The following is a 16,932-nucleotide window of genomic DNA, read 5'->3' as shown; positions in this document are numbered from 1 at the left end:
CCTACAGCGACTTACGTTGTCAAATATATGTCGCTTTCTGGGCAGAGGATAAGTATATGCCCTAGGGGCATGTTTCACAATGTAAAAGGGGCAGTTCTTATCCAAACGGCTTTTCCCCCCTTGCTTTGCACACGATACTAAATCCCCCCTCCTTCCAAGGGGTGGGGGGAGCTCGCTCTTCTTTTGCACTGGTTTGCTAATAGCGTTGTTCGATGACTTATCTGCGCATGCGTCAATGGGTAACATAGTGGCGTTCAGGCCACAGCCGGTACTGCAGCTAAACCATGGAAAGAAAACAAGTCACCCTCCCCCATTGTTTGAGCAATGACCAATCAAATGGTTTATTTTTTTTTCTCCTTTCTTTGGAGGTCGGACCAATTAAAAGGCGAGAAGCCGGTCTAAAGCCCCGCCTACTGATCTATATTAAAAGGACTGGAGCCGCGTGAGCTCTTCACTGGCCGTCATTATAAGCAATAAAAAGCCATCTTTGTATTGTTCCTGTAACACTCGCGCTCAGCTCCCGGGAACTGCACACTTACTTTGGGGTTTTTTTTTTTTTTTGTAAATAGCTAATTTTATTACATTGAGAATGTCAGACACAGCAGTGGACGCCAGTGTGGAGAAGAGCACCAAGGTAAGCGAGAGTTTTGCGCTGAGAGGGGCATCTCCTGGGCACATCCAGTGGCTCTATGAATGGCACCGTGTTGCTGGAGGACTTGTCTGATATCTGGCCCCGGATCTCCATCTGTGGCTGCGATTGTATCGGTTGGAGCGGCAGTAGTCATTCGTGGCAATGGAATGAGTTAATGGTTAGACGGGATGGTGTCGGGCAGATAACGAGCTGAAAGGCGCTGCCAGTTTGGGATGTGCTGCTGCTGCCTGTGTGTGGCATCCTGATGGGATTAGCCTGACTCCTGGGAGCATCCGTGTCATCTCCAGCCTTTCCCATGGCTTCATGATCAGCTAACTGCCTGTTTACACTGCCAGCTCCAAGTTTGAGATACCCGCCAGCGTTACTTGGTAGCGTCGAGTGTCTCTTCAGCGTTTAGTCCCAGGGATTTTGCTCCAATACAACCAAACTAAACCTCTTGGCATTTTCGGTCGGTTTAAGGGGGAATAAATCTGTGGTGCTGCGGGCTGGAGGCTGTTGGCTACTATAGCGCGATGTAGTGGTACCTGCTAATGTGATCCTCCCTATTGTCCTGCCCTGGTACAGAGGCGCCCGTGGAACGCTGCGACCCCGTTTGACACTTGTACCCTGCACGGTGTCCCTTTAACAGTAGCGTTGATATACACAGCTCCCTGGAACCTTAGCGTTTAGGCGATCTGTCCCAGCGCAATCCCATTCTACTGGGCGACCTATTTATCCATAGAAAAGGCTGGCAAATGTTCGCTCGATACTGGGCGGGCTGCCAAGCTTTCTGAAAGTCATGGGCATTTTGGGTTGAACTGGCTAGTTCGGTGGTACATCAGTTCTGTTCTTACCGCTTTGTGCAGTGTGAATGACTGAGACTTCGATGCCCGAGCAGCGAGGATTGTATAGGCGCCCCCTGGCAGCGAGGATTGTATAGGCGTCCCCCTGGCATCTGATCGGGCGAGCTGTGGCATGTATGGGATCAGTGCACTCGAGACTTGGGTGCCGTTTGGGAGAGACCATAGCCGGCAGGTGTAATAATGGTCGGTGAAGGAGGGACAGGGAAGCGCTACTTTGCCGGTGTAGCGGGTCAATTGTGTTTTTATAAAGCGCTACATGTGTCAAGACATTCGTTCCATGCAATCGAGCGGCACAAAGCATCGGGGTCCGTGTGTGTTCCCTAGAGGGTGACATCTGGCCCGCGGGCCTAACAAAAATATCCTGCTCTAGAGAAACCAATACATCAAGCGTTTTTGCTCTGGGCTTGCAGCGAGTGTGCGGCTAATAAATAGCCTCGGCTGATGCGATGCAGAGCCCCACCTGCCCCAGCAGTCGCCAAAGTCTGGCTCCGCCGCTTGCTTTTGGCTCCCACGTGTTGGGGAGCTTCTTTCCTCCTCTGTGTTGTGGGTAGGAGAGTCGGCACCTGCCCAGGTTGGGGTTACTGGCCTCCTTTTAGTAGCTCAATGGTGCAGCCGTAAGGCAAGGCTACCGATTTAGCGCTGACCCAATCCAGCTCCCCGCACGCCCCTGACACATTAAGGCTAAACGGTCCGAACAGCTGGATCGTCCTGGGCTGGAAGATGGGTCAGTTTGTTTGTGCCGACTGTTCCTCGGGGAGTCATTTATTGTACACACGAACATACGGGACAGATGGGAACTGGATTAAAAAGACTTTAAAGGCAGAGGCTTTAATTAGGAAGGTTAATTACAGACCTCACTAAACCATTACAGACTATCATTTTATTGCGCACCCCCGAACTAACCTACAAGCTGTCCTTTTGTACACCCCTTAATGAAGGAAATATGCTCTATGGAAATGTATGACGGTTGGGGGTGGCTGCAATACTCCGATTAAATTATGGAAACCTCATCTCTGCCTACGCCCCCCCCTTCGTTCTCTTTCTTGTTACCTCCTTCCCTGCATATATTTTCTACGCGTCACTACACGTTGCCTTCTGGGTGTAGTAGTTTTGCTCTTCCCTCCTCTAGCGGGCGTGTCGCAATGGGGAATTTGGAAAAAGGATATAGAGTACTACAAGTTCCAGGGGGCTTTGCGCGAAATGGGGGCTGGTAAATGTAGCGTACATCCAATAGGCTGTCCCGTATGCCTTTATATGGCGGTGGGTTGGTCTTTGTGCCGTCATGTAACCAATAGCTGCACCATAGCTGGTGGCGCCAATTTTAAAACGACGTAAAGTGCGTGCTGGTACAGGGGAGGCCCTTTTGTTCTATTTATACCCCTCATAAACGCCAGGGGGTTTTCGCCATTGCAGTTTAAAAAAATAATAAAAAAAAATGTAAGTTATTAAATGTCTGTAGCAGAATCACTATCTGTTTACATTGTTAAGGATCCACATTCGTTTTAGTATTAATTAAATGCAAAGATTATTATTCATGTTTTGTTTCCTACAAACCCAATTTGTAAGCAGCTACACTCACATTTTATTTTTTTAATTAAATCTTAAAGGATTTGTAGTGTTAATGTTATTCAGAAATTTCTTGCTCTATGCAAGGTGCCTATTGGCTAACCAGTACCATAATAATAATAAAAAAAAAGCACCAAGGCACATTTAGCTTTAAATTAACAAAGTCACATTTCTTGATAAAGACTTTGAATTTAAAGTTAAATGTGTCTTGGTGTTTTTTTTTTTTATTTATTTTTAAAAAGTTACTGGTCCTTTAATGCTTGCACTAGTCTCTGCCCATTACTCTATAAACTGTACAGCTGGTTTTCTTTGTTGCTTGCTGGCAATCCCTTATTTTCCTATGTTTACTGGCCTAGTATACTGTGAGCTGAACCCAATCTTTATTTTTCTTTGTAGGACTTAAAAGCAAAAGAGAAGGAAGTTGTAGAAGAAGCAGAAAATGGAAAGGACAAGCCTACCAATGGGAATGCAGTGAGTAATAGATCTGAGATGTATTCATGTTTGTTTTTCTCTTTGGCTATTTTTATTATCTTTCATGTTTATTACATCTATTTAAGGCTTTTCCAAGCAGCAGTGTAGGAAATGTTAATGAACCTTTTACAACCAGTAACTGATCCCGATTTGCTTATGGAGAAATAGGCTCTGGGGAAGATGGTGTTAAATCAGGCAAATATATTATGTAAAATAGGTGAGATCTTGTAAATTGAGGAAATTTAAAATCTGTGTGTGATGGTTTATTGTGATTTAAATTTATGCAGTTCAGCATCTGACTCCCTTTCATTTTTCTGATCCAGGAAAATGAGGAAAATGGAGAGCAAGAGGGAGATAATGAAGTTGATGAAGAGGAGGTAGATGAGGAGGATGAAGAGGATGATGTAGAAGGTAATTGAATACTTTCTTACAGTATGAAATATCTTGTCAGTTACATATACTTCCTTTTAATCATAGGAATGAGCACAGACTTAGGTTTTTCTTTCTGGATAATTTTTCTGCATTGTAACAGGCTAAAACATGTTTGGTAATTATTCAGTGATTCCATTGATCTAATTTATGACCAGCTTTATGTATAATATGCTCATAAATCCTGTGACGCAAAGTGCTTAGTGAATGAGCGTGTTAGTTAGAGGTGCAGAAACATAAAAATGAGTAATCGGGATGAAAGCTTACAATACAAGTAATATAATAAGTTACAACAGTTGGGCCAGTAGTGCAAACGTTTGTGATTTATTACAATAATCTATTGTTATAATAGGAGACTGATGGATCATATCTCTCCTGTAACCAGAAATCCCTACATCATGAATAAGCAAACTTTGAGTGTTCACCTTGCAAAAAACCCAAACCCCTCCAATGTATATAAATAAGTTAAGCTTAAACCCAAACCCCTCCAATGTATATAAATAAGTTAAGCTCTTCATGTTAAGTTGGTTATTGTACTGGTCAATAAAGTCTACTTGGCAATATTTGCTAATCAATAATCCTTTGGGGGAAAACAATGTTGGTATTACACACCCGAAAGCTGAGTTGGCTATAGGTTGCTTACAGAGCTTGGGTCAGATTACTAAGAAAGTAGTCACATTAGTTATTCAAGTTCTCTATTAAGATGCAATACTAGTGCTGACAAGGTCCTTGAGCAACATAGTCTTGACAATAATTTGGTTTATACACTGTAAAAGAGTTAGCCTAACTTTCTCTATAAATTTACTTATTTTGTGTAAATGTACACTGAAATAATTTAAACACATGTAGTGCTAGTTTAGGCCTATATATTGCTTGTAATGTGGAAGATCTTTCTTTATATGTAATTATAACCTGCAGGAGACGATGATGAGGTAGATGACGATGATGAAGTAGAGGGAGCCACTGGCAAGAGAGCAGCAGAAGATGATGAGGTGGGTCATTAAGATCTGCATGAAACTTAACTTGCAACTTTTAAATAATTCTGATCTTTCTGATGTTGAAAGGGTTGGATAATGAAACTTCTAGTGTTCTAATTGGGCCACCTGTTCTTAGTGTTCGTGTTACTATGCATTTTCAACATACCAATCCTATTCGATAAACAGAAATTTAGAACAGCAGCTCCCACAGCAAAATATACATTTACTCACATACACCTGGTGAGAATTACAGTGTTGGTTATAGGGGCTCCCCATTCAAGGGCAACAGTTGTCAAACCAAAACAATATTGGGGGAATGAAATAAAGTCGCAAAGAGCAAAACCATTTGCACAAATAAGAATACAAAGTCTCATTTCGCAATGTAATACTCTTCCTTAAACTGTTTGTGCAAATTTAATATAGCTTTTGCAAAGGCAATTTTATTCACATGGAGGCATACATTTTCTCATTGCGAATATTTTTTCCATTACCGACTTATTACATTCCCCCATATAAGTTTTTTTTAATTTTTTTTTTTTTTTAATTAGCAGGGTTGTTCCCTGTTGGTGTAAAGTGTTGTCCTCTTTTTAAGTGACATTACAGGCTAACAAGTTCATAGTGTATAATCCATTTTTATCCTCTATGAAAAGTTAGAACCATGTGATCTCTTAGAGATAACTTTTATAGGCTGCTGGACAGAAAGTAAACCCAGGCTTTATATTGCATTTAGGCCCTAATAAACGTCTTTGACAACTGACTGCTCTGTGTGTTTACTATTCAGATAGTGCTGAGGTGTGTTTAAGATGCATCTGCATAGCTGATCCAGTCAACAGACCAGAAGGCAGTGGTTTGCAGAAAATGGAGGAGCCAGTGTACATAAGCAATTTTCTCTAACAAATGTGTTTGTTTTTTAGGACGACGACGATGATGTTGAAACAAAGAAGCAGAAAACAGATGAAGACGACTAGAGTGGGGAATTGTCCCTGTCTCAAAATAAGTCTATATATATAACCTTTGCCCCCACCGCCTGTCCTCAACTCTGAAATATGGGTCACAGAAAAGCAATTCTTCCGTCCCTCCCTTATGCAGGCTTTTTTTGGCCCCACATACTCCGTCCACAAATTACACCACCTTTAAAGGTGCCAGTCACATTGCCCATGTGGCTTTGTTTTTTTTTTGTTACTTTCTGCAGCAACCTGTGGGTCACTTTTCATGGTTTAGCCCTGCACTGCCAGTATAGAATGCATTCATTTGCTTTCCTTTCCAGTTATAATAATGTTCTTTTGGGTGGGGTGAAATCTTTTTCATAAATTCTAGAGGGGTTATTTTGCTTTTTTCCTTTTTATAAAAATAACTGGGAAACGAACACCTTGGAAGTGGTCCCCTGTTTGTATTTTTTATTTACATTTTATATTTTTGTACATATTGGTATACAACTGTCCTTTTCTGTACTGGGGATCCGACTGCCAGGGTGTATGGGGGGGGGGCTTTTAAATTAAAACATTTTATTTGTGCCCCTCCTTTTTTGATAATTGTTCCCTTGGCTATATATGGAGGAAATATCTTGCATTTTTTTAACCCCCTTTTCTGGGAAGCAGGGGAATGGCGGTGGGAGGTGTGGAGTTTGAGAGCTGTCTCTTCTCCAAATGGCAGAATCTTTACAAAAAAGCAAAAATTGTTATAAAAAAACTTAAAATAAATAAGACAAAGTCCCCAATATAAAATTCAGATCATTCCAGTAACTTTTGAACATATTTTTAGCTGTACTTTAGATGAGTTTGGATGAGAATGGCCAAAGATTTTCCTTTTAATTTTGTTTTGTCTCTGAAATGGCTTTTTTTTTTTTTGTGTTTGTTTGGCCTGTTTGGGAGTGTGTGGCAGTATTGTCAATAAAACTGCAATTTTAATTTGCAGGCTTTCCTTTTGTTCTAACTATTCTGGTTTCTGTGTATTATTTATCAGCAACAAAAAAAAAAGTGTATTAAGCCAACTTTGAGTGCCCAAAAATACCTTTTATCTCTGGATGAATGGAAATCGCTGCATGTAAAATGCTTCACATGCAGCACGCTGGTGCACTTGTGCAAATAATTTTCCAATGCATGCTAAAAGTATATTATGTTAATTACTCTTAGAGGCCTATTTGTTAAAGGTCGTATTTAGAATTCATGTGAATTTTTTTTTTTTAACTTGAATATACTCACAATTTGACTGGGAGGTTTTTGAAAAAGAATTAGACTGTCTAATATTCTATCAAATAATTCCGACCCAAAAATTCAAATAGTATCCGAATTTTAGGTGACTGATATTCAAATTAGGACTGGTTTCATGATCGAGGTGTGATAAATATCACATTTACAGAACCTAAGAGGTATTGTATCGCTGCCAAAGCTCAAAAATATAAACTATTTCTAAGCCAAAATCAAAGTTAAACTAACTAAACAAAAAGTAGGAAGACCTTAAATAACTTGTATATTCATTGAAGAAGGCATATAGCTGTAGCTATATCAGACTTGATAACTTAAATATAAGCACTAAAAATAATGAGGAGTCGGAGTTGGTACATTTTTTGGTGACTCAGACTCCACAGCTCTGCCAAAGTCCCAGAATTTATGACTTCTACAATAAAGAGGGAGGGTTTGAGTGGCTCTGCCAACCAAAGGAGGGGAGTGGAATAGAGCATGCAGTCAAAAGCAAACCATAACGGTCAGGGCCGCAATTAGAAATCACAGGGCCCCTCACAAAGAAATTTTCTGGGCCCTGCCCACTCCAAGCCCCACCACAGATCCTGTCCACACCACAGTTCAAAGACCACACAGACATCAGCGCTAAAACCGGTAACCCCCCCCACACACACACACGCAAGTTCTAAAAAGCCATTGATGGTCAGGGCCCCCTACAAGTTAAAAAAATAATAATAATTGGTGACCAGAGCCACCCTATAAGTTAAAAAATCATTGGTGGTCAGGGCCCCTATATATAAAAAAAAATGTTGATGCCAAGATCACCCATAAAAGTTTTTAAAAAAATTATTGGTATCAGGACCCCCCCTTACAAGTTAAAAAGAAATATCCAGACCCCAGAGAGTATTTTTTTTTTAAAAAAAAAAAAAACATTGGTGGCCAGGGGCTAATAGAGTATTAAAATAATACATTGGTGGCCAGGGGTTTAATAAAATAAAAAACACATTGGTGTTCAGTAGAACTGAACTTGCGGCTTCAGGACTTCAAGTTCGGCTTCTTTCGTGACTTAGGGGCCGATTCACTAACTTCGAGTGAAGGATTCGCAGTAAAAAAACTTAGAATTTCGAAGTGTTTTTTGGGCTACTTCGACCATCGAATGGGCTACTACGACGTTCAACTACGACTTCGAATCGAACTAAAAATTGTTCGACCATTCGATAGTCGAAGTACTGTCTCTTTAAGAAAAAACTTCGACCCCCTAGTTCGCCATCTAAAAGCTACCGAACTCAATGTTAGCCTATGGGGAAGGTCCCCATAGGCCTGGCTAACTTTTTTTTGATCGAAGGATATTCCTTCGATCGTTGGATTAAAATCCTTCCTTCGAAGGATTTTATCGTTCGATCGAAGGAATAATCGTTCGATCGCACTATTTGCGCTAAAAATCCTTTAAATCCGATATTTCGAAGTCGAAGGATTTTAATTCCCAGTCGAATATCGAGGGTTAATTAACCCTCGATATTCGACCCTTTGTGAATCGGCCCCCCATTTCAAGGCTTCAGGAATTCACTTTTGGCTCCTTTCATGACTTCGGCTCCTTTTGTGGCTTCAGGTCTTCTCACGAGCTTCGAGACTTCAACGGTTCAGGACTATGGAAGATGTGGTACGGCTTCAGCGCTGTAAAGGGGGGCCCAGCTATTTTGAAAAGTGGAGCACAGCCCCCCTTTAGGACCGGTACAGTAGTGCCCCCCCTGATGGCCCTGATCATGGTTACCTCTCAATCTAAATTGTGTTTAGATTTGAAGAATGATGTAGACCGGTGCTATCGAACAGTTCATGTACTTTTTTGAGACTTGCAGCCCTAGTCTGACTTAAAGAGATACTGACACCTGAAATTAAACTTTTTTTTACATCTATTATAATATTGGCTTTGCAAGCTACTTCTAACTTTGCCATAAAGTATTTGCATGATGCTTTTACATTACCTGTCTGATCCCCCATGTTCCTGTATGAGGGGGCTGCCATATTTGTGCAGCAGGACTCCGTTAGCATTAGAAACTGTAACTAACAGGCTGAGATGGGACAGTCAGGTTGGCAAAGTCAGAGTGTCAGAGAGTCAGGCTTAGGAACGTCAACTAACAATTATATACAAAAACAAACCTCTCAGCAAAAAATGATCAACATGACCTATAGGTAACATTTAATGTACATTCATATGCTAAAATTCATTTTTTAGTGTCAGTATCACTTTAATAAGCTGGTTCAAAATTCTTATTCTTTTTTGATTCTGGCAATCTATTTGCTCTAGGTAATACTGTTTTGTGTGAATCTTATTTTTGTAACATTCTGTTAAATTAGAGGAGACTTTAGGACTTGTCAGACCCCCCCTAAACTACAAGTATGCAGGCATTTGCAATGTTAGTCATGTCCCAGGTTCTATTTTTTTCAATAGGAAAGATAAAGCAAAGGTCAAAATAAAGATAGTTAAAAAAAAAAATTGGTAGAGAAGGGGTTAAGAAGTGAGGCAAATTGGGGTCTGAGCATGATTTTTCTAAAGAAGGGAAGAAATTTGATTTGTTGGGGATAACAGGATGGTAAGGTGTAGAAACTGGGGTGAGGATAAAAAGCTTAGGGAAGCACATGTGTGGAAGGATGAGGAAAGTTGGGAGTAAAAACAGGAAAATGCTAATAAAACTGAGCAGGCATGAGAGCAAATGGTTTAATTGGATACAGTTGTTTTACAGTATGATTAAAGGAACTGTAACGTCAAAAAATAAGTGTTTTAAAGTAATGAAAATATAATCAGTGTTGCCCTGCAGTGGTAAAACTGCTGTGTTTGCTTAAGAAACGCTACTGTTGTTTATGTAAATAAGCTGCTGTGTAGCAATGGGGGCAGCCATTCAAAGGAGAAAATGCTCAGGTTACACTGCAGATAAGCTCTGTCTGTCTAATGGTGTTATCTGTTATCCATTAGTTAACCTGTGCCATATAGCCATTTTTCAATTTCTGCCATTGCTACACAGCAGCTTGTTTATATGAAGTATAGTAGTGTTTCTGAAGCAAACAGATCAGTTTAACCAGTGCAGGGCAACACATGATATTTTCATTACTTTAAAACACTTTAATTTTTTGTTGTTACTGTTCCTTTAATATGCGGGGGGCTTTGAGGGGAAATATTCCAGAAGCAGCATTTACTTGATACTGATATGCTACTATGATTTTTATAGGAATGTGTCAGGATTGCTTTAAGTAAAGTGCTGGAAAGAGCTTGTAAAAGGATTGTCATAGTATCCAAGAAATAGTAGTATCCTTATGACAATAATGGCCCATTGTACCTCTGTGGTTTTACAGTGTGGATGTGGATTGTAGTACTGCTAGATAATTTTGCAGGTTTTATGCTTTTTTGAATTCTGTTGTTTTTAATTTACTTTTATTATGATGTAGAGCGTGATATTATGAGACAATTTACAATTGGCTTTCATTTGTTATTTGTGGTTTTACAGTTATTTAGCAGCTCTCCAGTTTGCAATTTCAGAAATCTAGTTGCTGTTGTCCAATTTACCTTAGTAACAATGCACTAATTTGAATAAGAGACATGAATAGGAGAGAAAGATGAGTAATGAAAAGTATCAATAACAATACATTTATAGCCTTACAAAGCATTTGTTTTTCAGATGAGGTCAGTGACCCCCATTTGAAAGCATTCAAAATAAGGAGGCAAATAATTAAAAAACTATAAAAAAGGAAAAAACTGAAAGCCATTCTATAACATACTAAAAGTTAACTTAAAGGTGAACCACCCTGTAGTTGTCCAGTCTGGGTTTTTTAATAGAATTGCACTTACCCAGCAACCACACAGTGATTTGATCGACAAACTGACCTATGAATAAAGATGTATTGCACATCTAGCCCATGATTAATCCACTTTGTATGTACTCGCATTGGTGACTCAAACCACAGCAGCATTTTTAACTTCCAGCTGTGGAGAGGTTGAAATGAGAGGCAAATTGTTGAAACATTGTATAGATAAAAACAGTCTCAAATTTACAATGAATAACATTTTACCCCTCTAAATCCTGTTATGGCTTCCGAAGCAAAGGATTCCTACTCTTTTGGACCCTGTATTAAATGTTGTTGCTATGTGGAGTAATGCTACAACAAACACTGCACTTTCTGGCATATGGGGGGGGGGCATTAAAGGGAATGTAACGGCAAAAAAATAAAATCCGATTTTTACTTTCTTTAATGAATAAGAAACCTATTGCCAATATACTTTAATTAAAAAATGGGTACCGTTTTTATAAGAAACCGGACTGTATGCAGTGAAATTCTCCCTTTATTTACTGCTGTGGATAGGAATTGTCAGACAGTCCCTAACTGCTGAGCAGGGAGACAATCATACTTATGAACAGCAGGGGGAGCCCCCGCCTCACTTCCTAGCCATGCAGAATTAAAGCAAATTTGTTTGTTTCTCTGTAGAGTAGTCGGCGACTGTGTAGAGATTTGTATTGGATTTTATTTTTGCCTTTACATCCCCTTTACTGTTTTCAGCTCCAGCTGCAGGGACAAAGATCATGGAGCCAGATTTAAACAGATAAACTGGGATTCTATTTGGAGGATTATTTTGCTGCAGCCACTGCAGAGTTGGAGAAAATTTTAACAATATAAAAACTATAACATCCACATTAGATTACATGACAACACAGTACCCAGTGCAGTCTGTATATTTTGATTATTAATCAGTCTTGCTGTATCGGCTTCTGGCAGATATTATTTGACTTGTGCTGTTAATAATTTATGATGATCCCTAAGCAGCCAAGACCACACTGAGCATGTGCACAGTCCTGGGCTTGCAAAGATGTTTAACAAAGTTACAAGATGGTGACCCCCTGTTGCCGACTTTGAAAGTATAAATTATTTGTTTGATTAGTCATGTTTAGTATACATTTATAGCCTTATTCTATTTTAGACTTTACTTCCCATTAAAGGAAACACCAGAATCTACTAGCAAATGGTGTATTTTCTGCTTTCTACAGCAAGGTAATTTTATTTCTGGTGCACGATATGCATAAAATATTGTTTTTTTTACAAAAAGTACACAAAATTAAAATGTTTTACTGTACATAGCATTGTAGAAGCTCTGTATTTCATATGGGTTGTATCAGTTGGAAGAGAAACAGAATATATTAAATGGCCTGCAGGTGGTAGCATATACAGCATCTACCATAAAATGTTGTACTACGGGAGGAAGAAATTGGGGACCTGACCTGCCAGATGTTTCTCCAAATATATTTTTACATATACAGTTAAATGCAGATGTTTAGGCACCTTTGAGTAGGAAACAGCTACTGCAATAATTAGTGTGTTACAAATCAACATATTTGCAAATGTAAATGCTAAATTACATTTTGTTTTGCATACTTTAAAACACAGGAACATAGAAAATAATAACTGTGAAAGGTCCCTGAACTGGATTAGTTCATTAGGCCTAAATAGCCATTAGGAGTTGTCACATGTACACTTTTGCTTGTTAAACTCTCAACCTAAACTTTGGGCTGTCACTCAGCAACCCTGGGCTCCTCTAAGCAACTGAGTGAGGGTCTGAAAATGAATGCTGTTCATTTCTACAGAGCAGGGTAAGACTATATAAAATTACTAAACACTTTCATCTTACCATTTCAACTGTCTCAAGAAATTGAAGGTAAGGGAGCTGTGAAGGTCATGGCAAGATCTGAAAGACCAAGAAAACTTAAAAAGAACTGCCCATATTCTGATCAGAAAGGCAAACCGTCATATGATTGCAAAGGAGCTGCAGGAAGGTTTGGCTGACGCAGGAATTGTATTGCACCATTCTATAGTGTAGTGTTTGCTTGTGCTCAGATCATCTGCATGGAAGAGTCTTCATGAGGGAAAATGGCAACTGACCGTGATCAGGCATATCATGGGCAGCAGGGCAGGGGAAAGTTTGCTAAGTGCGATGTGGGTGGGGGGCAGCTGTACATCATTGGCATTGCTGTTTCTAGTTAGACCACTATTCAATTAAATATCTGCAAATATGAAACAGTCAGCCAAGTAGCTGAGGGTGAAAAGTGGATGGTTAATCCAACAAGACAATGATCCTAAACATACCTCAGAAACCATATTATTATGAAAATGGTTTATTTACATGAAGCAAGGTTACATATGAGCTGTTTTATGCAATATATTTTCATAGAGAACTACATTGTTTGGGGGGTACAGTTTTCCTTTAAACATCTGAATGTATGAGTATCTGGGAAACTCCGATCTCAGAATTAGAAGCGCGGAAGAGTGGACAAAAATCCCTTTATAAATAACGATCATAAAAGATTCTTAAAGGGGTTGTTAAATTAACTTTTAGTTTGATGTAGTGACATTCTGAGACAATCTGCAATTAGTCTTCATTATTTTAGTATTAGTGGGTTTTGAATTTTTTTTCGCCTTTTGTTCTCCAATTTGGACTTTCAGAGGTTTTTGGTTGCTCCAACATATCCTAGCAACCAGGAAGTGGTATAAATGAGAAACTGGAATATGAATAGGACATGCCTGAATAAAAAAAACTTAGGAGGGAAATAATTCATAAACTAATAACAAAGACCAATTAAAAATTTTGATAAGAATTGTTTATTCTATAACATTCTAAAAGTTAACATAAAGACTACCCCTTGACTGGATTTACAAACTGTGATCTGTGCCAAAAGGATTATTACTGACTTACTAGGGTGTCTAAACTTTTGCACAAGCCATAATTACTGCTTTCTTGATTCCGGTGTTTTAAAGCTTGTATAACAACATGTGGGATATTTGCAGATAGAGTATGCTGTTTTTTAACACACCGATTCCTGCAGTAGTTGTTTACCACTTTTCATTAACTAACTAAATATGTAATTTGGCAATGGGTGCCCAAACATTTGCTGTCATCTGTATATCCAGATGGAGTTTTTTCTCCATAACCAATATTAGAACTGTGAGAGAGACTTCTTCCAGTTATAGGCAATAATCTAGCTTTTATTCGAAGATGTAAGGGAAACGTAGAGGCATATTTTGAATTCATTTACCAAAAGGTAAATTAAAATGTGGTATAGACGGTGGAAATTTTTTTTCAGATTTTTTGCAAGGCAAAATATATCAAATAAATATTTGTGAAGGCTTGGTTTTTCGCATATGTGCTGACCTTTAACAGAAAGCCAACCGTGTCCCTGATGGATATACAACGCAACATATGGTTGCTTTAAGAGATTAGAACATAATTGCTTAAAAGTAGAAGATTTTGAATATTAAGCTAATAAGCTCAAAGTGAAAATACAGGACAAGGTTTATTCTTAGAATTCATTAAAATCCATGTAAAATAAAATGAGTTCTAAAGTCTTGCTTTGACACAGGAGCATATATGTAAAATACAAAGCATATAACTCTGTATGTATCTGATAAGTCTTTTCCTTCTAACCAAAGATATTTCACAAATTATGGAAGACTAATGAGGGCATCCAGACACAAATGCCACAAGGGCCACCAAAAATAATGTAAAAAATAAAATGTTTATTATAGATTCATTAAAAAAGGATCAGTATCTCTATTGGCCCTAAGCGTTTCGTGCCCTTAGGAAAAAAGTCTCAAAAAATTACACATATATACAGTACATGGACTCATAACACTTAAAATAAAAGCAACAAAGTATGCATAAGCTGACGCGCCCCGTCAAGGCAGTGTCCATGCGTCAGTCCTATCTAAGTGATGCATGGACACTGCCTTGAAGGGGCGCGTCAGCTTTGCAAAAATAAGTTTTCCCTGGGGGCCATATATTGGAGTGCTCGGGTTAAGTTGTGTAGTATGTATTGAAAGCCACACCTACGTGCACCTAATAAAAAGGGATGAGCTGCATTCTAGTGTGTTGTATGGTATATGTAATGTCATTAACCTGAAGAAAATATATTTATTGTTTTTCAAAAAGAGTCTTCAAACTGAGGAATCAACTATTAGTAACATGAAACATCAAATTCCGAGTTCACTCCCTGTGGCAATCTGGTATCCAATGTATAAATCCGGAATACTTCACGTTTACTTATAGCATTCAGTATTCAGTCCCTACCCCTGCTGTGCAAACTCACCCTCTCGATACCATGTACCCCAAAATAATCTTGTTTGTCATTAGTTATGTCTCCTATAGATACCTACTTCCTGGGAGGAAAAGATAGCCCATAACTAAGTGCCCTGGGGAGCACGAAACGCGCAGGGCCAATGAAGATACTGATCCTTTTTAAATAAATCTACAATAGACATTATATATTTTTCACTTTATTTTTAGGGCCCTTGTGGAGTTTTTCTGGGTGCCTGGGTGTTCCCTTTTGTCTTATTTTGGTTTATCCATTCCCTAAACTGAGGGGATGGGGCTGGTGCACCAGGACCACCTGTTCTATGGGGTGTGTATGTCATATTTTGTGTCCTGTGCCAATATCTTTGCTGTTTTATTTCAAAACTTCACATAGATAACCTGGAGGTTGTAAGTCAATATTCTGAAGAGGAAAGCATAATAAGATTGCCAGATGGCAGTCTCTAGGATTAACCCTTAGTAAAAGATGTATTAGACACCAACAACTTACTGTCTAAGTGGTAAAAAAACTACATGTGAAGGGCACTGCTTTTGTCACATTTTACTGTTTTCATATTTTAATAGAGAGGTACCTAAACTGTAAGTCAGTCTTCCCTAAAGTTGTCCACAACAGTGTATGAATGGTATGCATAGTCTGAACTGGAATCAGAAAAAATGGACTAATGCTAATTTTCTGTTCCAGACACACATTGACCAAAATTTTAGACACTATACCAATATTTTATGTATCATTTGGCTTGTTTTCAGCTAAGGGAGATATGGACTTTATTAAAGCCTGAAGCCTGAAAACTCCTGTGATAACATATGAAGGACAGAAATGGTAATGAGTCCTTGTTTTTCCGTTTATATTCTCATTGTGATCATTTCATTTGCAAAAACATTTTGAAAATGTATGCAAAAAAGGGATATCAAATGTCTTAGGTAAGATTCAGCTGTAATTATGTGACTGGAAGAAAGCTAATAAGCCCCTGTGTACAGTTAAATATGAAAGCAGAAAAGTAGACACGACTGTCAGTGCTACTTATCATGCACCGTGTATTCAGGCAATAAAATAAGTAATGTCTCTATTAAACCACAGGGCCCTTGCATTGGCCACCAACCCAACTGCTCCACCAGACTTCCAAAAGGGCCTCTCACTGAGCAAAAGACAATAGTTGCTTACACAAATCTTACACTGTAATCTGAGACAGTAAATAAACAGTGGGGGTACAAAAATCAGGGCCAGATTAAAGATTCTGTGTCTTTAGGCTCCCAACTACTTGCACCCGACCCCCCCTGCTCACAAACCAAACCCCCCCACTCGCATTTCTCTCATCTCCCCACCCCTAGCTCTGCTGCTTCTAGCCTAACGGTCTCTCCATTGGGATGGGCAGAAGACTTAACCCACTGTCAAAATCTCCCGCCCAGTCCCCTGTAAAGATGCAGAGAGTGGGCAGTATGCCGTATCCCCAACCTTTGCTTCCATAGAGCCCGAGCCTTTGTGGGCTGCCCACAATTCCGGGCCTGCACACTTTTTTAAAACAACACTGGTTCAACTAGAACATTTTTCATATATATTCTATCCTCCAGCCAGCATTTTGTTCAAATACAACTAGTATGCCCCAGGCCATTGTTTACTTAAGCCTATGAAATTGCAGTGGAGGGCATTTTACACCTCTCAGTTGCAGCCACAGCATTGATTTCATTTGCA

The 16,932-nt window shown here is 39.2% G+C and overlaps 1 protein-coding gene across 1 annotated transcript; it reads left to right on the top strand.

The window, feature by feature from the left end:
- Positions 1-470: 470 nt before the first annotated feature.
- On the top strand, positions 471-6,866 carry ptma.S (prothymosin alpha S homeolog). Its single transcript, NM_001094011.1, is given in 5 exon segments — positions 471-634; positions 3,457-3,531; positions 3,855-3,942; positions 4,879-4,952; positions 5,852-6,866. Coding segments are annotated over 5 exon segments (336 nt in total). The 5' UTR covers positions 471-589; the 3' UTR covers positions 5,906-6,866.
- The last annotated feature ends 10,066 nt before the right edge of the window (positions 6,867-16,932 follow it).

Source organism: Xenopus laevis, chromosome 5S (assembly GCF_017654675.1).
Source record: "Xenopus laevis strain J_2021 chromosome 5S, Xenopus_laevis_v10.1, whole genome shotgun sequence".
NCBI lineage: Eukaryota > Metazoa > Chordata > Amphibia > Anura > Pipidae > Xenopus > Xenopus laevis.
The sequence above is the reverse complement of the archived record's forward strand: the minus strand, read 5'-3'. Positions and strand labels throughout refer to the sequence as shown.